Below are 25,743 nucleotides of genomic sequence, written 5' to 3'. Positions count from 1 at the left end.
CAGAGAATAAACAAAATTATTATCAGGCTTCAAACTGGCTTTATTTTGAATTAAGATGAGAAATCGTTTTTCAGAAAGCACTCAGGCATGTCCAAAGACCGCCCCCCCCCCTCTCTCTCTCAAACTGTCAATTTAAACCAAATTATGATTTTTGTCCGTGTTTTAGGGTTGACTGTGCGTTTCATATTTTATAGGTTTTTAATGAAGAATATTTCAATATTAATTGATGATCAGTAAACAACAAAGATCATTTCTGAAGCAAACTAAAATACACTAGTGGTGAAATAATTGAGCATTTTCATATTTTCACAACTTACTGGTAAAAGGTTTTTTTTTTCTTCTTACTTTTTATCTTTAATAATTCAATTATACCATTTAAAATGTTCCTGAAGTTAAGCATATATTTTTGGTGAATACAAATTGATAAAAGATCGAGAAAACAACTGTGATGATTGAAACTGAGATGAGACCAAACAGAGTACAAGCACACTTCCTTGTAAACAAAAAATGCCATTTCTGTATCTGCGATATATATATATATATATATATATATATATATATATATATATATGCATATACATTTATTCATATGCCCAATTGTTTGTAAAACGCGATAGTTAGTCTACAACGCGCGTCAACAGACTCCAAGCAACTGTGAGAGATTTTAAAATTTTCTGTTTATCATGAATCAAATTCAAACCCGTAGAACACAATTAGGGGCTTTCAGTTTTTGTAACTATTTGATGACAATCGAGATAAAACAAGATTTATAATGAGGAATTAACCCCAGGAGAGAATTAACTCGTCAGACGCACGTATAAATTGCTATAACTAAGTCTTAAGCGCTTTTGCCATTTGTGTTTTCTTTCATCAAATTCAAAATACAGTATCGAAACAAGAACGCTCGAGAGCGGGATGCGCGTTTCCGTTTTACACCCTGGCGAAGGCAATCTTCACAAAAATAGCTACAATACAAAGCGACTAAGTTTGTTTACATTATCAGCTGGGCGCGCGATGCAAAAGTCAGCACTGAAGGTATCTACAGAACATGTGCAAATAATGCAGCTGAGCTTAGTACTATTGTAAAGATGGAAAGGGATAACGATGGTAGATATATTATATTCGACTGTGAATTAGATGGAGTTAGAATGATAATAAGAAATGTTTATTTTCCAACTAGGAACAAGGCAAATGAGTAAATAGATTTCCTGAAAAAATCAATATCATTATAAATAAAATGTTTTCTCTCAGTCATGTTATTATACAGTGCGTCCCACAAAAAACGAAACCGAGATTTAGCGATGATTTATCTTAACTTAATCATAAATGCAATAGACAAATGACCCACCAACGTAAAGCTTAATTAGAATCTCCTCTTTCACCTGATACTACTTAGATTATTCCTCATTCACGCATGAGTGAGCAAAAACAATTCGAAGAAAGGATGCCAAAAACTCATTTGGCGGGGGGTATCTGAATTTCAAAAAGAAAGTCACATGACTAAAAAGTTCAATATCTGCTCTTTTATTTGATACCTTAATCACAGAAAATGGTCAAGAAATAAAAAAGTTACGTTCCCTCGAAACAATGCTTGTATTTCCATAATTTCATGAAATAAACGTGTTTTCACCGTTTACCCACAGAAGCTATCGCATGGTTAACAAAAGACTTAATGCATGGCTGATCGTCAACAAAACGGAGTGTCGAGTGAGTTTGAACGCTAGCCTGTAAAACCTCTTCATTTCATGAAATTATTGAAAATCAAGCCTTGTTTCAAATAACCAGAACTTTATTATTTCTTGACCATTTTCTTTAATTGAGGTATCAAATTAAAGAGCAGATATTGAACTTTCTAAAAATGTGGTTTTCTTTTTGAAACCCAGATACAGCGCGCCAAGTGACTTTTTGGTATCCCCTTTTCAAATTGTTTTTGCTCACTCATGCGTGAATGAGAAATAATCTAAGTAATTTTAGATGAAAGAGGAGATTCTAAGCTTTACAATGGTAGGTCATTTGTCTATTGTATTTGTGATTAAGTTATGATAAATCATCGATAAATCTCGGTTTCGTTTTTTGTGGGACGCACTGTATTAGGTGGTGATTTTTATATGATATTAGTAGATAAATTAGATCATATGGGGTCAACCATACAAGTCAAATCTAGATTTAATACAGAATTTTTTGGAGTTCATGGACAAATTTCAATTAATAGATATTTGGAGGAAAAGATATCCAGGAAAACGAACAGTTTACTTTCAGACTGAAGACACCATCAAAGTAGGCTAGATTATTGGATAATATCAAAAGAAGTTGAAACATTGGTGTTCTGTGACATTTTACCGTCTATAACTCCAGACCATTCTGGAATTTTGCTTACCTGTAGTAGTGGAAAACAAGAAGTGAAGCGAGGTCCTTCATACTGGAAATTCAATAACAGTCTATGTTATGATAAAGAATATGTTTTTGCTCTGAAAAATGAGATTCTTAGTTGGAAAAAGCAATACAGAAATGTCTTTTCAAATTACTCATTGCTTTGAAGCTTTATTAAATAAAAGATTAGAGAGTATACTCGAAAATATTCTAAAGAAAATGCAGGAGAAAGAAATAAGCAAAAGCTGATTTTAGAGTCCGAAGTGAAAGACTTAGAACAGCAAATTGCTGTGAATAACTTTGTATTTTGCGGAAAATTTTGGAGGCAGAAGTTATTTGACTTTGGCCTTGATGGTTTCAAAGTAAGGTCACGCGCGGCCTGGAGTGAAAAAGGGGAAAAGAATTCTGCATTTTTTTTTAACAACTTGTGTTATCAAACAAACGTAAATCTGAGATTCATAAATTAATAGGTGAAGATAATCAGATACATAGCGACCGTGAAGGTGAAATTCTAAAAATCATCAAATTATTCTACAGTTCCTTATATTCGTGTAAGGGAGTTTGCAATGATGTTGAAAATTTAACTGAAAAATTCCCTTTCCTCCAAGGTATTACTAAATTATCAGAAGACAATAAAAATAGCTGTGAAGGTAAATTAAGCAAAAGTGAATGTTTTGAGGCTTTGAAAACATGCATGCAACTTAATAAAGCCCCAGGTAATTATGGTTTAACCACAGAATTCTACTCCAATTTTTGGTGTGTAATTGTGACCTATTGGTTGATTGTTTAAATGAAGCTTTTGAAAAAGATGAATTGTCTGCATCACAGAAACAAGGAGTAATCACTCTAATTGAAAAAGTAGGTAAAAACCCTCTATACATTAAAAATATAGCCCTATTTAAGATTCTCACTAAAGTTCTTGCCAAAAGAATTAAAGAAGAATGAAACTCTTGGAGCAAGTTAGCTTTTGTGAAAGCAGAAAAATCAAAGAATAAGATCAACAAAAGTTTGAGTAAAATAGGACTAACAATAGAAGAGTTATGAGCATTTGAATGTCGAGATCACTAATGCTATGGAGATCCTCCCATTGGCAATGCGACCAAGATCTATGATGTCACAGATGAATAACTCTCCCCTTTTGGACACTGAAAATATACCCCAAAACATCTCTTTTTGCTCATTCTAATCATATGATTAACGATTCATCAATGATATAATGTTGTGAAACCTCTGTACTTGTCCTCTCATAAAGAGAACACCTCACCTTGTGATAGACTCTATAAAAGTGAGAATATAAGTGAAATAAGAACTAAAGTAATGAGGGAGTTGTACGTGTGTGACATCACAGATCTTGGTCGCATTGCCAATTGGAGGATCTACATGGCATTAGTGATCTCAATATTCAAATGCTCATAACTTTCTTATTATTCATTCAATCTTCCTCAAACTTTCAACAATATGTTTCTTTGATTTTTCTCTTTGATATGGATTCAGCTGGTTTCAAGGGTTTCATTTTCCTTTAAAGAGATTCACCCCGAAATTATACAGGTTGACCAGGTTTATGGATACATTGATAATAGAAATATAGGCGAAGCAGTTCGTCTTATTGATGATATTTTGTTTCAGGCTTTGAATAACAATGTAAAAGGCTTTTTATTAGCGGTGGAATTTGAAAAACATTTGACTCTGTATCGCATGAGTTTATACAAAATGTATTAGAAATGTTTGGATTTGGTGTATCTTTTAGACAGTGGATCAAAACTTTGTATAGTGGAGCATGTAGTGTTATGAATGGTGGCTTCACAACTGTTATTTTGATATACAGAGGTAAGACAGGGAGATCCCCTCTCGCCTTACATTTTTATATATTGAATTATACTTGCAAATGTTATAAGAAATGATACAGGGGTTAGAGGTATTTTATTGGCTCAGAATGAAGTTAAACAAGTGCTGTATGCTGATGATGTATCGATTATTGTACGAGATGAACGGTCCTTAGAAAGACTTGAATTACTTTTTGATGTTTTTGGTAAATTAAGTGGTCTCATATTAAACAAGGATAAAATAAATTTAATGAGATTAGGAACCAGTACAAGCCAGGACTCTGTCCCAAAAGGATGGAATATGGTTAAAGAAGTGAAAATTTTGGGAATATATTTTACCATGGATGTGGAGGTCAAAGAAGAAATGAACTACAAAGAAATATTAAGCAAAATAAAAAAGTTATTGAGTTTGTGGAAGCAAAGAGATTTGACCATATTAGGGAAAATTCATCTTCTAAAAACTTATGCACTTTCAAAACTGATTTATGTCTCATCTTTGATTGTGGTCCCGAAGTGGGTTTATGTGGAAATAGAAAGAATCACATTCGAATTTATTTAGAATGTACAAGATAAAATAAAAAGAAACACAATGTATCAAAACTATGAAAATTGAGGTTTACGAGTAACAAATTTTGAAGTTTTTATTAAAGTATACAACGTGTAATGTGGAGGAATAGATTAATATATTGTAACAATCAGATGAATGGAAAACGCTGTTCAATAGTTTATGTAAATCAATTGGTGGTGTGTTCATTTTTCAATGTAATTATAATACCGCCAAGATCAAAGCAAAGTTACCAACATTCTATGTTGAAATGTTAAAAGTTTGGCAAGGAATGGAAGAATGTAGGACAAAGGAGAATGATTGTGTTTCAAACACTATAATATTTAATAACAAACATGTATGTATTGATAGCAAAATGGTATTTGATATAAAACTCTATACTCATAACATATTTAAACTTATTCAGTATCTTACTTTTCAAACCGCGGTTTGGACTCTAATGATATTTTAAAAATATATGGTATTATGATGCTCTGCCAATTGGGTGGAAATGTTCATTCAGGCTTAATCCATTAATCAGTAATCAGCCCCATGACGACCATATCTCTTTAGAACTATTGGGAAGAAATGTAACTCTAGACAAGATCTGTTCAAAGCAATTATATAGATATTTTTATTAACGGTTTAAAAAAGAAGGAAAGCATACATAAAATCAATCGCATTTTTTCAGGTTTAACGGTAAAACAAATTCGGCATATTTTAATGAGACCGCGTTTTTCTACAGTGCATTGTAAACTTAGGGAATTTCAGTTTAAACAGCTGCACGGGGTTACACAAAATTAATGATAAACTTCATACAATAGGTTATATTTCATCTAACATAAAATGTTCGTTTTGTTACCAAGAATTTGAAACTCTTGATCACTTATTTAAAAGTTGCCCGAATGTTAGGCTTTGGAAAAATATGACATAAATTAAGGTTAAAAGAATTGGAGAATCTCTCCATGGAAGACACTTTGTTAGGGACTGATGGAAGTTCAAATAGGATAAAATGTTTAAATACAGTAATTTTAAAAGTTAAAAAAGAGATTTATTCTGCAAAGCAGGAAGCTGTTTTGCCACCTGTTGGAATCATAATAAAACATTGTAGAAAATATAGGGAAGAGGAATATAAGATTATATAAGATTGCACGAGAGAGGAATACCTTGGCAATACATATCCAGAAATGGGAACAGGTTGATTTAGAGTAACGAATGGATGCGTATATTTCATTTTTATTATTACTTTTTTTCTTCTCCAAGTATGTAAATGTATTAAACAATGTTTTGTAATATTAGTCTTATGTTATTATGTAATTTTCAGTAAGTGTGATCAAATGTTACCTTTAATGATTATTTGCAATATTTATTTCGTCTTGTAATGTTTTGTGATACATGTAGGATATGTTTGTTCTTCTCCGGCCTTCTTCTTATCATCGACTAGTATCATTATTACATATGTATTATTATTACTAGTATAGTAGTAGTAGTAATAGTAGTAGTAGTAGTAGTAGTATATATTAGTAGTTGTAGCAGTAGTAGTAGCTATATATAGTAGCAGTAGTAGTATCGGTGGTAGTAGGACTTACTAGAACTAGTATTATTTCATCGTTTAGAATCATTTTGAAACAATTATAAGCAGGGGCCGCGGAACCGGGGGGCTGGGGGGCTTCAGCCCCCCACTTTTTTCCAAAACCGTGTACAAAAACGTAAAAATGACCATATGATTGTGATTTTTAGCATGGTCAGCCCCCCACTTTTGGCTTAGCCCCCGGGCCCACTATTTGAAAACCGTTCCGCGGCCCCTGATAAGTGGGAAACAACTGGACTTCTACATGATGTAGATTCTCCTTCGTTTTGTACTATTGTCTTGTCTTATCATTATTATTACCGCTTACTGAATTAATTTTGGCTATTGCCCAAATTCTAGGTTTTTCACGTCCTTGTGTATCCAAACGCTACTGCAAAACATGTTCGGATTTAATTCATATGACTGGTCTCTGTACATATGAAGGGCCGTGTAGCCACTGAACAGTGGCTGAAGATTGCATGCGGTGCAGGTGGTGGGTGTGGGAAGACTCGCCAGTGTCTGACGCTCATAATGCTGTAGTGTGTGTGTGTGTGTAGACTCTTCACTAGTCGCTTTGTAGCTATTGTAGGGATTGATTTTGTACTTATATTTCTTTCCACTCTTATTCAGGAATCATCCCCTTTTTCTAATAGAACATCCCTCATTTATATTCACCCTTTTCATCCTAACTTCCTATTCTTCATGTACAACTCTCTCTTACACATTAACTGCTGTACATCCTTACACAAGGTTCTTTTGTAATTCACTCCACCATCCTTCATACAGCTTTCTTCACTCCTCTCTCTCTCTCTCTCTCTCACTCTCTCTCTCCTTCCACCTCTCTCCTTCTGATTGGTTATAATGTGAAGTTGATGCACGTACTCAAGCTTAGATAATAATTTGCATATAGTTTGAATATCTTGTACAAAATCAATCCCTACACTATTTTTGCAGAGATTGCCTTCGCCAGGGCCTTCGCCAGGGTGTATAATTAAACGGAAACGCGCGAGCGGGATGAACACGATGATCAAACGTATCTTGCAGATCACCCTTATCTTTTATCTGATTGTGACTGCCTACACCTTGTATGTACTCTTGTGTAAGTTTGTTGTGTTTATTCAAACTTAAGTATTGACTATTGTATTTCTAAGTAACGTTATATCTGAAGCTAGTAACACCAGCTAGACCTCTAACCTAAGCCTGGCTAAGTAAATTTAGGCATGTAGCTAACATGAAAACGGGTGCGTGGGGCAAGAGTGAAATGTTGAGGGTAAAAAACCTAACGTTAACGTTACTGGGCTAAGGACAGATTAGATAATCATAATGGGAATGATAATGCTGATTCTAAATCTAATGTTAGATTATTGACATTAGCAAAATTATTTTGGAAGGAGTTCTGTAAATAAATAGGGCCTAGATCTAGACTATATAGTATAGGCCCTAAATCCTAATTATATCTAGTAGGCCCTAGTAGTATTCTAGACCAAAAGCTTCGGTCTCTGTTAGTGTTATGACTTATGTTGGTTGTTCAGCTGAACTCCGTTGGCTTCACTCACCAAATACAGATGAGGAGAAATAAAAAATAAAAAATGTTAAAAAACTCCTCGAAACAGACGGCTGCCAGCTGTCTATACTATATCATGCTCATGCACCCTCAAGAAAAAGGAGACCAAACCAAAGTTACGATTGATCCATTGGCAATCAATGCATGGTAACTCTATCTGGAAATCCATCAGTGTCATATTTTTTTCTACCGGAAATTTGCAGTGTTTTTTGTAAACAAAGAGAAGCACAGCAAATTTTCAAGAAAACAATAAATGCATGAATTTAATAGTTAGAAAATGTTGCTGGCTTTCCATCGTTGCGAATCAATCGCAGTCTCTTAGACAGGGACCTGGTTTTCTTCACAATTTCCAGGGGGGGGGGAGAGGGCACTTCCATTGACAGGTGGATACCTTGCGTGACCATGGGGTTTCGAAAAGCACCCTAAACAAGTATTTTCCGTGTTCTGAAAATGCACCCCTTACATGACGAAAAACCTCCATTTGAGAACACTATACCCCAGTTTCCCTTGCAATAAATTCTCTTCTCCAAGTACGACAAACCCTACTGCCCAAAGCCAAGGCTCGACATTAGCGGTGGCCCGGGGCCACCAAAAATTCACCTCGGGCAACCATTATTGATAAAATGTTAAGTTTTGGTGGCCCGAATCGGGCAACCAATAATTTCCAAAGTAGCGCAATTTTTCTCCCAATTTTGCACGCATTTATCAACTTTCTACAGCTCAAATTGCAAGCCAGTTCGTCATGCGCCCTTTTTGTTGATCTACACACAAATACACACACACAAAGTTTGCATATTAGGCCTACAGCTATAGCATACAGTAGCTATTATCCAGCCAGACGCGCCGGCCGGCTGGCGTGAGCTTTGCATGAAGCCACTGCATACAGCTGTGCTCTAGATCTAGCTCAGCCTATTCAGACTCGGGGAGCTGCGATAAAAAATGTTGCTGCTGAGAAATCTTCCACAGAACTTTGAAAATCTCAGTCAAAGTCACATTTTACACCAATGAAATGCAATTCTACAGTCTATATTACGAAAATCTGGTGTACCCTGATTATTTGCAAGTATTAAGAAGAGGAATTATGACCTCTCTTTTGACTCAAAAAGACCGATTTCCACATAAATTAATACACATAAAAACACATAGGCAAGTACATCACAGTCCCACGTGTGCATTTGTATGTATGTTGATACTTGGTTTCTTTCGAAGCTGTGTATTTTCTAGCCAAAAACAAACAGACAGTTTCTTTCTTTCTTGTTTATAAATGACTTCTTAAACCACTCTTGAGAAAGTAAATACTTTGGGAAGGCATTTCATTGATATGAAATGTGATTTTTTTCTAACATTTTGGCAAATATAGGTAAGGACTTTTCTCACACTTTTTTTCCAGATATAATTTTTGCCGTTTTCTTATTTTTTTTTCCTTTCATTTTTTTTTGACAGTGGTTAAACCATTTATACCCCTTCCCATTGAATATGCCTGATTAAAAAATATGTTTCTACTGAAAATAAAATAATACAAACTAAAGGATATAAAAATAAAAATGTGCCATTCCCAAAAAGTAAGTGAAAATTATTTGCTTGGCTTTTAATTATATTCCAGTCAGAATAGACTGTTGCCACAGCTGTTAAAAAATATATGTAATGGCTTCTTAATTTTCCCTTTTCCCCATTTTTTTATTAACTTTGTTTTATTAATTTTTCTTTCATTTTCTTTTCTTTTTTCTCTCTAATTTTTTTCTTTTCTTTTTTTCCCTGTTCTTTGTTTTTTTCTTTCTTCATTTTCTTTCTTTTGTTTTATTTCACTAATTTCTTTTATTATTTTTGTTTTCTTTTTGTAATATACTTTTTGAAAATTATTTTCGTTTGTTTCCCCCTTTTCTGCATTGTTCTAATTTTGCAGCATATTTTTTTGTGATTTTCTCCTTCTATAATATGCTGCAAAAGAGAAAACAGAAATAAACTGGATTTGGGGCATGCATAATCTAGGTTTTAGGATTCAAAGAGGAAGGAAGGAAAAACCATTGTTTTGTACATCTATCTGAATTTGCTATGCACTATTTATTTACTTTACCATTATCTCTATACAGAGATTTAAAAAAAAGTCCACACAACCTGCGAACAATACAATTCATTTATTCTCTTTCAATCATTTCATTTTTACAACGATAGAAACATTTATCAATTAGCAAAGTAAAATTACAGCAAACAAGGTTTACTTACAAGATGTATAAAGTAAAAGTAACATAGTGGTAGTGGCTGCAGAATTAATATTTCAGAAGTTTGTTTTATTCATTTTTAATGTTTTTCTTTATATTTTTTGGGCCACCAAACTTTAATATCGGGCCACCAAAAAAAATTATTTGATGGTTTTGGTGGCCCGAATGGGCCACCACCAAAAAAAGTTAATGTGGAGCCTTGCCAAAGCATGCAATGTAAGTATCAAAACACCTGTTTCTTGACCTAGGTCCGAAGATAACACAACAGCCCGGCATATACAGTCACAGCAGGGGGCCACACACGCAAGATGGGATGCATGCGCAGCGCTGAGTGCGGACCCGGTATATGCCGTCATTTCTATTCGCTTACTTTCCTTATTTCGAGGTCGATTTTCTTCGTTCGAAATTAAAAATGGACTAACATTGAATTTCTGAATACAGTATGCCTTTGAAAACGTGATTAAATATCAAATACAATAATTTCATTCAGAAGGTCCTACTACAGGCAGAGAAGTCTTACGTAATAGCAGAGCTGTTGTTTATCATTTCGTCCTTAGTTCAACGCTGATAATCTGGCCTGTGGAGGTGAAATTGAGAAAGCGGGGATTACCTGGCCAAGCGGGGTTGATCAGGCGGGTGTTTCATAAAGCTGTTCGTAAGTTAAGAGCGACTGGTGATCCTGTCTTGCGTAGCCTGGAGGCGTCTGGGGAGTGAAAATCATAGTACTAACGTACGCTCACTCCCCACTGACGCCTGGCTTCCTTAAGCATTGGTCTACACACACACTAGATTTTCCCACGGTGAGAGTAGACCTAAATTATAAGTTAGGGTTAGGATTTTTACCCCAAACTACTGTACATGGGCCAAAACTAAGTTTTCCCCCCAAATTTAATATATTTTTATATATACCGGTATTCCTTCATTATAAAAATGAAAAATAATTAAGAGCACGAGCGTTGACTTACCAAGTCTGTTTTGGTCGCCATCTTGATCTCTTTGTTATCGATACCTAGATACCACACGTGTGTATAGCTGCCAATTTAAATTTAGAAAATACTTGCATCGGCCGAAAAATATTTTTGATCGCAAAATACTTACCTTGCTTGATAAATATCATGAAGCAATTTTAAAATATTTATCAACCGAAACAAGTATTTTACAATCAAAAATATTTATCGGCCGATGCAAGTATTTTTTAAATTCAAATTGGCAGCTATACACACGTGTAGTATCTAGGTATCGATAACAAAGAGATCAAGATGGCGACCAAAACAGACTTGGTAAGTCAACGCTCGTGCTCTTAATTATTTTTCATTTTTATAATGAAGGAATACCAGTATATATAAAAATATATTAAATTTGGGGGGAAAACTTAGTTTTGGCCCATGTACAGTAGTTTGGGGTAAAAATCCTAACCCTAACTTATAATTTAAGTCTACTCTCACCGTGGGAAAATCTAGTGTGTGTGTAGACCAATGCTTAAGGAAGCCAGGCGTCAGTGGGGAGTGAGCGTACGTTAGTACTATGATTTTCACTCCCCAGACTCCTCCAGGCTAGTCTTGCGGTAAATGGTACACATTGGCGATAATCACCAGTCGCTCTTAACTTACGAACAGCTTTATGAAACGGCCCCCTGGGCTTGGAAATGATGTTTTAGATTTTCAAATGCAAAATGGGGTGAAATACCGCAGTTTGCAATCTGAACTGCGGTACGTTCTCAAACGGGGGTTTGATGTAATGGTATTGGCGTGTGCATGTGAAACCCTACCCTTAACAAGTATTGGAAACAAAACGGTACCCTTGACAAGTATTCCCTGAAATTAATTGACCCCCTAAACAAGTACCATACCTTAATTGTTATGTCACGGACGTCGGCTTAACCTTTACTTTATTTAGGTTTAGTACCACCCCACACACCTCGCTCAAATCGGACCCTAAACACATAGTATTGGGGCAAAAAGTACTATAAGTATTTCAGTCTTTTTATACCTTCGCAAATTGGACCGTAAACAGTAAACACATAGTTTTCCTAGCGAAATATATACCCTTATAGTGTTTTTGACACCCTTATTATGTTTCGTACGTAACATGCCTTATCTTGAAAAAGACTTAAAAGAGACCCTTTTTATGTGTTTTTTTTTTGGTTACGCATGGTATCCACTTGTCAATGGAAGTTGCCCCTCGCCCCCCCTTGAGATTTTGAAGAAAACCAGGGCCCCGTCAAAGAGTTGCGATTGATTCGCAACAATGGAAAGCCAGCAACATTAACATCTATTATACATGTTTATTCAAAATGTTTTCTAACTATTATGTATATTCATGCATTTATTGTTTTCTTTGATGGCCCCCTTTTTCAGACCTAATTAAATTTTCAGTTCTCTAGATGACAAAAGTTGTATTCAGAAGCCGCCCCGCTCGTGAGACCCTCGTTACGAAACATCTCAGTTCCCTCAGACCCTAGCCCTACCAAAGTTGTCCAGCGCGAGCACAGCATGTATGCGAGAGCTGCACGCACAGCTTCACAACTCCCTCCGGCTCCGCTATCAGCTCCATGCACTGCACCACGAATACATGCACAGTAGTGCGCTAGCATGCACCGTACCTACTGTACCACGATCCCATTTTGTAGACCGTTTTTCACACCGCCCTGGTATATATTTAGTTCCCAAGGGCCAAGGCTCCATATTCTACCCTTGTAGTCAGTTCCTTAAACCCCCATTTCAGGGTTTCGTGAGGCACACCCCCATCAAAATATAATTTGAGTGTGCCCCCCCCCCCCCGGCCCCTGTGTTTTCACACTTTTACTTTTCTCTCTTTTCTTTTCTTCTCTCTTCCCTCAACTTATACATTGTATAAGCTTAGGTGAGAGGAAAGGGTTGTGTTGAATTGGATTTCTGCAGATTCTAATGTTTTTTTTTTTCTTCTGTAGATTCTAAGTTCCTTATACTTTGCGGGGGCTTGCCTGGGCCTGGTCATGTTGGTAGGGAGGGGAGGCGGCTTATGGTGGGGCCGGGAGAGGGTGGAGTGGGGAAGGAGCCAAGGAGGGCCGGGAGGGGACCTTGTACCTGAAGAACAAGAATCGATTGAGGCAAGAGTTCCATATGCATTATGCACCCCCCACTAACATTGAAAATAAAAACATGGAGAAGGTTCAGAATAACATATCTAGCCCTAATATAGAACATATATGATGGGGTGATGGAAATACATACCAAAATATGACTTTATTTCGAGCAGGATTTAGTCAGTAAAGGGTCTGTGAGCCTAGACTAGTCAAACTATCAGCTGATAATCGTTAAAATACCCCCTTCCCGTATCAGCGCTTCTCGCTAGCATAGCGGGAAGAGGTCTTGACTGCAGATAAAGATAAAACGAGGTGAGGTGAGGTGAGGTAAGGTAAGCAACAATAAAAAAATCATAGAAAAATCTGAAGTGAATGAACCAGAAGTCTCAACAATCTTTTGTTATTTTTGGTAGGGGTTGCATATGGAACTCTTTCCAGGATTGATTATTTTTTTATTAAAAAAAAAACAATTCAGTTGATAATTTTCCTTATAGTCAGGCAGCATATTTCATTATTTACCAGCTACTTCGACAAATTGGCTAAGTCTGATTTTTCACTTTAATGTGATTGGTGACATCGCAAGGAACAAGTTTCAACTTGGTTGCAAATTTGTTAGGGGTCAATTTTCGAAATTGCCCCAATTATATGGCGTGACACATCAAATTGTTTGTCTTGTTATACTGAACAAGAAAGTGTACACAACCATATATTCTTGACCTCCCGTAAATGGCAAATTACACTGAAGGTGTTAAGACAGCTCATTTTTCCGTGTTTTTATGCATGTGTTTACTTTTTTATTTTTGATTTTGATCAGAAGTCCTTATCCAGAAGATATAAAGGGTCAAGACAATTAAAGGTCAGAGTAAGGTCTCAAAAGGTCAACAAACTTTCATTGGAAGCCAAAATACACTAGAAGCGGTTAGAATTTGAGAAGTCTTATTTTTCTTGGGTTCTTTATTTTGAAAAGTCTCTATCTAATAAGACATTATATATAAAGGGGTCAAATGTGTTTATTTAGGAACAAAATAGATAAACAGAGATAGACGTCGAATACATTCATTGTGGTATCATGATATTGCAGGAATACCTTGAAACGACTTGACAAACCCTTATGCCCTTAAAATCTTATCACCTTCATGATGTGATAAGTGCAACCAGCTCTTTCCGAGTTTTTTATTTTATTTAAGAATTCAATTCAAGTTCAATTCAGTTTCAATTTACTAGTCTTGATATGTTAATATGTATTTCCTTCATTTGCTTTGTACAGAATATTTCAATTAACAGAAATTATTGTAATGTATTGGGGTATATTTGCATAATACTATGTTAACAGAATAAACACATCGATTGATTAGTGCTCCCGGCTCCTAAGAAAGATGCCTAACATTTCATTTGGATTTACTTGTGAATAAGATAATGAGGTTAGGATTGAGGATGATAAGTTGGGCTCCAATTGCTCCTCAATTAATTCTAATGTGTGACGGTTACATTATTTCTGACAAAGATCTCTTTCCACTATGCCAGCAGTTAGGTATTCTGCTCTTCTGATGAAATTCAGGAATGTCTAAATTTCTTGAATGATTTAAATGGAATAAAAGCAGAATATGATAAAAATGGCTGATCACCCTCCAACTTTTCCCACAGAAAACACAGTAAAATACACTACGATTTTAAGAGATCAAAATATTTTACATGCAAAGAAGGGCGTGAGAGGAAGCTGATATCAGAAAAAGAAAAGTGATCTCGGCAAAAATTTATATATAAAGTGTTCTGTAATATGATCCACTCTCATAAGTGATGTAAATCACTTGCATGATGTAGCAACCAATATGCCCAACAAGGCACTGTAGCCCAGAGGCTTCCTTCAGGGGAGCGCTAAAAATCATTTCAATTATGCAAACTCTCCATGGCAAGTGAACTCGCAATGATCTTTACTATCCAAAAGCATCCAGGCTGGAGTTTCTCAACATTACAAGCAGTGGCGTAACAGGCAGGGGGGCAGGGGGGGCAAGTTGCCCCCCCTGGCGGATTTCACCGGGAAAATAAAAGAAAAACGGGAAAAAGAAAAAAAGGAGGGAGAAAGAAAGGGAAAGGGGAAGGAAAGGGGAAAGGAAAGGAGGAAAAGGAAAAGAAAACTTTTTTTTTAATGGAAAAGGAAGGAAAGCGGGAAAATTTACGAAAGAGGAACTGACATTTGAGAAAGAACAAATCATTCCGAAATAGGCCTATGTAATGCAATAGCACGGTGGGAAATGAATTAAAAGATGACAAAATGGCAACCAATAGCGGGAAACGAAGGTAGAGAGTAATTAGTCAAAAGCTAAATTGGAAAAGAAAAGGGACAAGGAAAAAAAATAATAACACGACCGGGCTGCCGATGATTGAAATTAAAGAGCGGGAAAAAAGATGGACTGCATACAACATTGTGCTATAAGCTTGCTAAATTTCATGCAAATAAGCTACCGGGGCTTTGCCCCAGACCCCACGCAGTAGGGGCTCTTCATTCATAACCTTCAAGTGGCTCTATAACGCCCCCCGTTCAATCACAATCAATCACTGGCATACAGTACGTTTTAGCCGTATTTAGTACGTTTTTGCAACCAAAATACGGCAGTACGTTTTTTATTTGAAAAATACGTTTTTTGTATAAAAAAAAATATATATCTTTTTTTATTTTTTTATTTTTTTTAAAAACTAAATCGTAATTTATTGAGAAAAATAATCTCTATATGTCTCTATTTCATAAAACGTGCGCAAATATGGTTATTAGATCAATGTAATTTCAGGTAACTTGTTTTCTTTTTCAATCATTTTGAATTCAAACCAGGGTGAAGATATACACATGTTTTAATGTTTTTTTTTCATCTGCAAGAGCAGTGCGCATTTTAGCTTGCATGCAGCTTGAGCGCCGCGATGAGCAAGTGCGCCAAGCATTTTATTATGAAATACACTTTTTGGGGGAAAAATACAGTTTTTTTTATCACAGAATACAGTTTTTCATTCCCAGAGGTTGGCAGGTCTGGTCTTGGTTCCACAACCAAGAGAAAATAAAAGAAATTGTAGGAGACAACGTATATCATGAAATGAATGGAAACAATGAAATGCGTTATTTGCTGAATATAATGGAAAAAGCTATCACATAATTAGAAATTAATTTCAATTGGCAATTTTTTTTCCAGTTCGCTTTGCATGCTGGCGACTTTTTTAAAACAAATTTTCCCACATTGCTATGTTTTGCCCCTTAAAAATATTCGGTTCATTATGCAACCGGGTTAAATAAATGTGTTGTGTAAAAGCTATATTCTGTATATGACCGCGATTTGATTAAAATAGCGGCAATCTGCGAGGTTTAAATGGCTTTGATATCAAGAAGTTCTACAAACAATAATTAAAAAAAAAGGAGGAAAGAAAAGCAAAGGAAAAGTGTAGGATATGATTTTATTTACTGAATATAATGTCAAAAAATAGCTCAAAGTTAGATTCTCATGAAAAGGTGATTTTTTTTCTCTCGCTCGCTTCGCTCGCTCGGGACTTATATAAAGCAGCTTTTTAGCACATGTGCTATACCGCTCCCCTGTTTTTTTTTTTCTTCTTTTTTTACTCTTCACGCTAATGCCACAAAGAATCATGTTCACAGTGGCGTATCGTACAGACCACAAAAAAGGAATCTAAAGAGAGAAGAGTGAAATATATTGTTTTCTGGATATCATGTCAAAATCTATCACAAAATTGGATTATTGTATTAAAAAGGTCCAAATTTTGCTCGCTCGCTTCGCTCGCTCGCAACTGTTTTTAAAGATAAATTCTGCCCGATACGCAATATCTGGCCTTCTCAAAATAGTCGCCTCATTACACCATTACGCCTGTTCATACCATGATATGACCGGGAAATTTTTGGCTCTTGCCCCCCCTGGCCACCGACCCCTGTTACGCCGCTGATTACAAGATTAACAAAATTACTCGTTTTTATATTGATCCATACTCAATCTATTGGATTTATGTCATCACTTTAATTAATTAATTGTTACTGTGTCTGACAATTTTTCTTCTATTTTTTGCAGTAGCTCCAGATGGGAAGAAGAGTGTCCATCAAGACCAGGGGATTCTTGGTAACACTGAGGTCAAGAAGCCCAAACCAAAGCCTGTGATACCAGATCACCAAGACATACTTGCAAAAGTACCCATTCAAGCCAAGAATAGTACCTATTCAATTGAAATCTGGAGCAAAGTAGGCCTAGGTAAGTCAAACAGATAAAGACCTTTTTGCATTCATACAGTCTGGCAAAACTGGTAAAACTAACTCATACCAAATCCTATTTCCAATGAAATACAGTACTATAAAAAAAAGTTTGGAGTCGGTGTTGTTGATGTGTCTGTATCATCATGCAAAAAAAAAAGAGTCGGAATGAAGATACCTGTGGTGAAAAAGATAAAGAGTTTAAAGGACAAGTCCACCCCAACAAAAAGTTGATTTGAATAAAAAGATAAAAATCCAATAAGCATAACACTGAAAATTTCATCAAAATCTGATGTAAAATAAGAATGTTATGACATTTTAAATTTTTGCTCAATGTCACAAAACAGTTAAATGCACATCCTGGCTGGTATGCAAATGAGGAGACTGATGACATCATCCACTCACTATTTCTCTTGTATTTTATTATATGAAATATGAAATATTCTAATTTTCTCTTCATTGTCAAGTGAAACAATGATTAATTCCTCCTTGAACATGTGGAATTAGCATTGTTAGATACTATATGGTTCAGTCAAGTTGGTCCTTACTTTCAAATTTGTAAAAAATGAAATATTGTATAATTCAAACAATAAAAAACAAAAGAAATAGTGAGTGGTGGACATCATCGACTGACTCATTTGCATGTCACTGAGTTGTGCATAACACTGTTTTGTGAAAAATAAGCAAACTTTAAATGCCATAACTTTCTTATTTTATATCCGATTTTGATGAAATTTTCAGCACTAAGCTGAAAGCTGATTTTTCTCTATTTATTCAAATCAACATTTTCTTGGGGTGGACTTGACCTTTAAGGGAAACACAACCCATGCAATAGATTAACTGGTATTGAAGAATAAACATACATGTAAGAGAAAGTTGCTTAAACCTGTCTTTAAAAAAAATATTAACATTTTGAATACTCAGTCATTTGTCTGTTCTTCACTCAAAATGATTTTTTAAGCTGTTTTGTAGCCAAATTAATTAATGTTCTTTTCATTTGATCAAATAAAGGGTTTACATGGGAATATCATTGCAATATACTATTGGAAAAGAAATAAAACATTGCTTTTACTCCTGATATATTTTTGTGTGTGCATTTCCATTTCTCAGGCTCATATACTTGGGAGCATATATTAAATGGAAAGCTTGAATCAAGACTTGATGGTATTTGGTTCTATGGTGAACTTCAAATGCACAACTTTAAGTTCAGGTAATTTCCTTCTTTTTCATGTATACTTCTCACTTAAGGTTTGATTCATGTGAAAAAAAAGAAAAATCATGTAATTTTGATATCTTGCATTCCAAGTATTCTCTCTAAGAATTGTTGTACTTTTTTCAATTATGCTATTTATGTTTACAGATATATATAATAATTCCATATTTTGATATGAGAATTAGAATTAGGAACACATTTCAAGTAAATTTTTTGAATGATGAAATATATTTTTGGAACAAAATACATATTAAGCTCATGTTGATAATTGTAAACATATTGGTTGTAGTTAGAAAATGAAAATCTTGAAGTTAATGCTCATAACAAATATATATTTAAAATGGTCACTCTGTTCTCTGTTTCAAGATTCAATTCTTGTAATGGTAGTTTACATGTCATTGCATTTCATACAGGAAGAGGCAACTTTAAAATTGTGATTTTTATTTTCTTCTTTCAGAATGCGTGATGGAGATGGGGTTCAACCAGACAAAGTCCCTAAGGACATAGAGAATGTTATGCTTATTTTAAATGGGAGAGCTCCAGACAAAGTGGAATACACACGATACTGGCTTGACTATCTTGGATCATATTCACACCTTAGACGGGTAGTTTTGATGCTGATTGGTAATGAGCAATGCCAGAATGATTGGGTACTTCCTTACATGAAGAGCAGGGGTGGACCTATTGATAGACTCTTCATCGTTTACGATACTCTCATTGTCAATGGTGATGATATTATGCAGTGGCCCCTTGGTGTAGCAACGTAAGTATTTTGTGAATACAATATTGTTAATGTTGAAGGTCAAGTCCACCCCAGAAAAATGATCTGAATCAATAGAGAAAAATCCAACAAGTATGCTGAAAATTTCATCAGAATTAAATGTAAAACAAGAAAGTTATGACATTTTAAAGTTTTGCTTATTTTTCAAGAAATAAGTTAAATGAACAAATCAGTGACATGCAAATAAGAAAGTTGTTGATGTCCTTCACTCACTATTTCTTTTGGTTTTTATTGTTTGAAATATACAATATTTCAATTTTTACAAATTTGACAATAGGGACTAACTTGACTGAACCATAAAATGTTTTGAAAATGGTAATTCTGTATATTCAGAAAGGAATATAACATTCTTTCACATGAAAATGAGGGGAAAATTAGAATATTTCATATTTCATGTAATGAAATTAAAATAATAGTGAGTGGATGACATCATCAGTCCCCTCATTTGCATACAGACCAGGATGTGCATATAACTGTTTTGTGAAATTTAAAAATGTCCAAACTTTCAATTTTGATATTTTTCTAGTGTTATGCTTGTTGGATTTTTCTCTTTTTATTCAAAAGAACTTTTTGTTGGGGTGGACTAGTCCTTTACCTTTTGCTATCAATACAATAGGCCTATCAAGCTGACAATTTGCACAGATAGTATTTTCATGGTTCATTGAAGTGATATAAAGATACCAGTTAAAATATTCTGGGTGTGACTTATTTGTTTCCAAAAAAGAAAAATCAATTTTGATCCAATGTTTTTCAGAATGCGAATAAAGACGGGAAGTTCTTGATTAGATTTGAGGACTGTTTATTTGTTACTATTACAGGACAGTCGAAAGAATCTTATTCTAACTTTAGTATACTGCTCTTGAATGGTAGCATGGAGAAGGTCTGTGTCATTCTCAAAGTGTATCAATACACTAGTTTCTTAATGTATCTTGTAAGATTACATAATTGCACTGATTGCTTACTTACATTGTATTTTTTTTTTCACTAATAGGTACAGGGGTTTTCCAATGATCGAAATCAATCAGCTTAATCTACGTTCTCCAAGAAAATATAGATGTAATTTCATTGGTACCATGTACCCTAACTCATCAAGGGAAGCACTGTTGAAAGTCATCAATGAAAATAATCTCCAGGATTACTGCTACTTTAAGACAAGACAACAGTAGGTCTCCTTTTGTTTCACTTTGTAGTTAACATTGCGCATGCCATTCCATAAGTCAAATATGTGTAGTTCTTTTTTAGCCAGAATGTATTTTATTTACCTTTTATTATTAGTCAAATTTTTATATAAGTCTTTGAGCGTGATGTTTGTAAAAAGTAAATTATACTTATCATAGTCTTAAGAATAATATATATGATGGATGACGTCTTACATTAGTTTCATGAATGCGAGTTTAAACCAGTTTGTTAAAAATTATGTCCTAAATTTATAAATTATAGTAAAGAAATGAAATTGGACCTGATGCTTAGTAGCATTTTATGATTTTTTAAATGGATAATTTTTGTGTACATCATGATATCTGGTGAATCAATATATCTTGTTCCTGATTAATAGTTCAAAAGTGGCATTATGAGTTTTAAAGATGACTTTGCAAATGTTTAAGTAATTGGCAATATACTGGAATGTCCCCTAAGCAAATACAGGCAGTTATACAGAATGTGTTTCTCTGATCTTTCAGATGGGAGCCTGATGAATCAGAAGCTAGTCTCCAAGCATACATCAATGTAATCCTTCAGAGTGATCTCACCCTAAGTCCTGTTGGAATGAATGTTGAGTGCTACCGTATCTATGAGGCATGTGCTCTAGGATCCGTTCCTGTCGTAGAGGATATAACCACCAAGGGAGATTGCAGCCCTAGTCCATTAAGACTCTTGAAAAAACTTGGAGCACCTTTTATTTTCATCAAGGACTGGAAGGAGTTGCCAAGGATCATGGAGGCAGAGATGAAGATGTCAGTTGATGAGATCGTCGATAGGAGAAGAAGACTTGTTGCTTGGTATGAAACGTTTAAATACAAGGTGAAAGATATCTTGCTCAGGAAAATAGGAGAGGTATTTGAAGAAGATGCATTGAGGTGATGTCATCTGTCTTTTATGCCTTGTCACAGTGGTGATTCTCTTGCAGAAGTAAGGGAAGTAGAAATCAACTCCTTAACATTTTTGTAAGCAGAAATGTACAAAAAACACCAAATCAATAAAACCAGGTTAATACTTATAGTTTTAAGCTTTAAGGGAGAATGAAACAGAAAGATCAAAGAACAAGAACAATGAAAGTTTGAGTAAAACTGGACAAGCAATAAGAAAGTTGTAAGCATTTGAATGTCAAGATTATCCTCCCATTTGCAATGTGAGCAAGAACTAAGATGTCACACATGTGCAACTTTCCTCTTTTGACAATTCTCTAAAATATCTTTTTTTTTTGTCATTCTAATGATATGACGAACAACTCATCCATGATACAATGTTTTGAAACCTCTATTACTTTATTGTCCTCTCATAAAAAAGAGCACTTGATCGTGTGAGAGACCAGATGAAAGAAATAATTTAAATGAAATATTTATCAAAGTATTGGGGAAGTTGTACATTGTGACATCACAGATATTGGTTGCATTGCAAATGGTAGTGATGATAGTGATTTTTTTTATACCTGATTGCTAATAAAGCATGAATGCTTGTAAGCAAGCAACCAGAGGACCGACGGTTTAAGGTCCTCTCCGAAGGAGGATCTAGGTTACAGAGCATAAGTGATCAAAACTTTCATTGATCTGATTTCATTGATCTGATTCTTTGATTTTTCTCTTCTATGTGAATTCATCTGGTTTGAAGGGTTTATTCTCCTTTAAAACGAGATCTTGAAATCCAAGCAAATTTTTGATTGGCGATGTTTTCAATACTCTTCCCCAATTGTTGTGTAATTCTTTTTTTTAATTTCTTATTCCTAAAGTTCTCACATTTGGGCATGACTCTGAATATATCATGTAACATGTAGCCCAGTCATTTTAGCACAAAATTTGGTCAAACTTGGAACAAATTGCAACAGACTTTTTTTTCACCACAATGCATTTCTGTGAGGTCCCTAGTACAACATACTAAAAGTCCCAAACTATCCGAATAGGGGAAATGCATCTAATTTGCATAATTCCAAGATGGCTGCCAAAATTAATTGATATGCCTTATTCTTGATATTTTTTCATATTTTTTTGCACAGGCAATGGGTAAATCTTAAATGAATACGCATTTCACTATGATTAAGATATTAGAAATCGATTGCTGGATTGTCCGGTTGATATTTTTTGAAAAAATGTGAGAATTTATGCAAAAATTTCCATATTTTTGGTCAAAAATTTGCATGTGCATTGATATCTTTCTGTTGTATCATTAACATCAACAACTAATGCAAAATATCAGCATTCGACACGAAAGGGGATATATTAACAAAAATATTGATATGCTTCATGACAGTATTAACCAAAGTGTTAATGTCTTAACTTTCTTAGATAAAAGGCAAATGCCTCCGAATGTACTATTAATCGATATTGCGATAAAATAATACCAAAAACCAACCTCCGTGTCTTAGTCACATTATTGATATCGACTTCAATGCTGGCATGCCTTTAAAGAGAGTACAATATATTAAATCGGTCTTGCCTCGCCTTCGTTACATGGGTATGTGGGCGAAACGTGTTTTCGACATAATAAAGCAACTTTTATGTTAATGAAATTGCTCGGGAAAATTTAGAGGAAGCATTGCTCTACATGCTCCATGCAATTACGTGTGGGCACCTTAAGCATAGTCCTGCAAGAGCCTGTCGAAGGTACCCCTTATCCGTAGCTTAACTATTAAAATATTGTGCTTTTTGGAGCCCCCAATGTGACAATATTGTTATTTTGCTACAGAAAAAACAACTTTTATTTGGAGGCAAAAGAATAGGCTTCGCTATCAGTTACATATAAAGAACTGATGGCACAGCTAATCCTACCGCTTCAAGGGGCTGCCGGAGTCACCAGCCCCTTTTTTGTATTTTGCCCATTTCTTGAAAAATTCATACTTTTTTAGCCCCATTGAGGCTAGAGGTGTTCCCCCTTTGCAGTAAACCACTTTTATTTTATTATGTTTATACAAATTAAAACACTTTCCCCTATTCAGATTTTTAGGGACTTTTAGTATGGTCTTCTATGGACCTCAAAGAAATGTTCTGCACTGGAATAAATGCTGTTGCAATTTGTTCCAAGTGAAAAGTTAAAATGACTGGACTAATGTATAGCATATGATCACAGGTGTATTTTTTTCAAATCATACATCCTGAATGAGTATAGTTGTGATCATTTTGTGTGTTGAAATACATGGAACAGGCTTACAGGCTTATTTTTTTTACAGCAAAACCCATTCATCCAACTTGAAATGTCAAAAGTAAAAAAAATACAACTTATATATTTTCTTCTTTTTTTTACCAATATAATTGAAACATTTAGATGTTTGTCTCTGAGAATGTTCTGAGGGAAGATTTCCCACTGAGTTTTCTTACAAAATGTTAAGGGTACCGCACATCTCACAACTGGTCTATGATCTGTTTTGCAACAAATAATTTTTGGTTTATTTTCTGAAAATATAAATGATTAGAATCTATTCATTTGAGGTTCAAATTAAGCGTAAGAATACTAATGTCGAAATTTTTGATAATTGCAATCTTTTATCATGGACTAAAAAGCAAAATTTCTTTCAATTCGTAACCATTTGTATTTTTGTTGTGACGTCATTACGATTAGATTTTGAATCTGAAGGGTAATATTGTCACAGATTTGAACAAAAAGTTCCCATTTGATGATTTAGAACTTGGTACAGTAATATGTTCTGGGTCTCAATGTTCGGATAAAAAGTTTTGATTTTTTATTTTAAAAATCTGGTGGCAGACTAATGGCAAGACCTTACATTTCCTTAGCAATTTAGGCCTAAATTTCAAAGTTCAGAACTTTAAAGTGACCAATCCTTGACCATGGTTTTAATTTCATGGCAGACTTTTGTATAATGAGTTGCAGTGGAGAGTTATATAAAGGACAAGTCCACTCCGACAAAAAGTTGATTTGAATTAAAAGAGAAAAATCCAACAAACATAACACTGAAAATTTCATCAAAATCGGATGTAAAATAAGAAAGTTATGACATTTTAAAGTTTCGCTTAATTTCACAAAACAGTTATATGCACATCGTGGTCGGTATGCAAATGAGGAGACTGATGACGTCACCCACTCACTATTTCTTTTGTATTTTATTATATGAAATATTCAAATTTTCCAATCATTGTCAAGTGAAACAACAATTAATTCCTCCCTAAATATGTGGAATTAGCATTATTTAATCATATATGGTTCAGTCAAGTTGGTCCTTATTGTCAAATCTGTAAAAAATGAAATACTGTATAATTCAAACAATAAAAAACAAAAGAAATAGTGAGTGATGGACATCATCGGCCAACTCATCTGCATGTCACAGAGTTGTGCATATCACTGTTTTGTGAAAAATAAGGGAAACTTTAAAATGCCATAACTTTCTTATTCTAGATCTGATTTTGAAGAAATTTTCAGCATTCTGCTAGTTTGATTTTTCTCTATTTATTCAAATCAACATTTTTCTGGGGTAGACTTGACCTTTAAATAATGCTCTTTTTCAAAAATCTGCCATCATTAGATCAAAAAGAAATATTTCAAAGTTTAGAGTATAGATTCAGACTGTAAATATCAGTTTTGAAGTGCATAGCATTTTTTTTTCATGCTGGGCACTAGCTGTTTCATGCAGTTTAAAAGTGTAATAATAATTGAAAGTTGGACAATTAAACCAGCAATCTGAATAAGTCATTCCATTCAAACAAAATGATATTTTGCATATATTTATGGTGATGCATATGATAGGCCATGAATTTTGTCAAATATGTTTCCATCATAGATTAGTTTTAATAGTACATTGCTTCCCCTTTATCATCTGTGCAGGTCTCTGGATAACTACATGTACCTGTGTGAATGAAATTAAGTTTCATTTTAATAGACAGTACTCTTGGACATCCAAAGTGTGAAAAATCACATTATTTTTATACAGAATTGTATGTTATTAAGTGCTTCAAGAATTTAAAAATATTATGTACTGAAAAATAGAAGCTATTGTGAACTGTTTATGTAGTTTTAGGAGTTGCATTGATTTAGGGCTTGGAGGACCTAGTTAAGAATCTCTCATGAATTTGATCCTATGTGTCTGTGAAAGAAGCATATGTGTGGGTGACTTGCCAACCTAAAACCATCAATAAGTCACCAAAATCTATTTTTCTGTTTTTTATAGCTCTAACAATAATATACATGTATGACTCAT

General features: G+C 34.5%; 1 protein-coding gene across 2 annotated transcripts; it reads left to right on the top strand.

Annotated features, from left to right (window-relative positions):
• The first annotated feature begins 7,143 nt into the window (after positions 1-7,143).
• On the top strand, positions 7,144-22,948 carry LOC129255474 (ribitol-5-phosphate xylosyltransferase 1-like). Of its 2 annotated transcripts, none has more exons than XM_064097403.1 (6): positions 7,144-7,406; positions 17,219-17,392; positions 18,502-18,601; positions 19,062-19,367; positions 20,377-20,547; positions 21,065-22,948. In XM_064097403.1, the coding sequence occupies exons 1-6, from the start codon at positions 7,322-7,324 to the stop codon at positions 21,462-21,464; spliced, it is 1,236 nt and encodes a 411-aa protein (XP_063953473.1). In that variant the 5' UTR covers positions 7,144-7,321; the 3' UTR covers positions 21,465-22,948. The 2 variants fall into 2 exon arrangements, with proteins under 2 accessions (XP_063953473.1, XP_063953472.1); XM_064097402.1 differs by having other exon boundaries at positions 7,149-7,406; positions 17,216-17,392.
• The last annotated feature ends 2,795 nt before the right edge of the window (positions 22,949-25,743 follow it).

This window comes from Lytechinus pictus, chromosome 3, assembly GCF_037042905.1.
Source record: "Lytechinus pictus isolate F3 Inbred chromosome 3, Lp3.0, whole genome shotgun sequence".
Lineage (NCBI taxonomy): Eukaryota > Metazoa > Echinodermata > Echinoidea > Temnopleuroida > Toxopneustidae > Lytechinus > Lytechinus pictus.
Note: the sequence above shows the minus strand (reverse complement) of the source record. Positions and strands in the feature narration are given on the sequence as shown.

Coding starts and splice junctions, on each gene's coding strand:
- LOC129255474 (XM_064097402.1), top strand. CDS start 7,322: ATGAACACGATGATCAAACGTATCTTGCAGATCACCCTTATCTTTTAT. Junction 17,393..18,501: donor CTGGAGCAAAGTAGGCCTAG/GTAAGTCAAACA, acceptor TCCATTTCTCAG/GCTCATATACTTGGGAGCAT. Junction 18,602..19,061: donor ATGCACAACTTTAAGTTCAG/GTAATTTCCTTC, acceptor TTCTTCTTTCAG/AATGCGTGATGGAGATGGGG.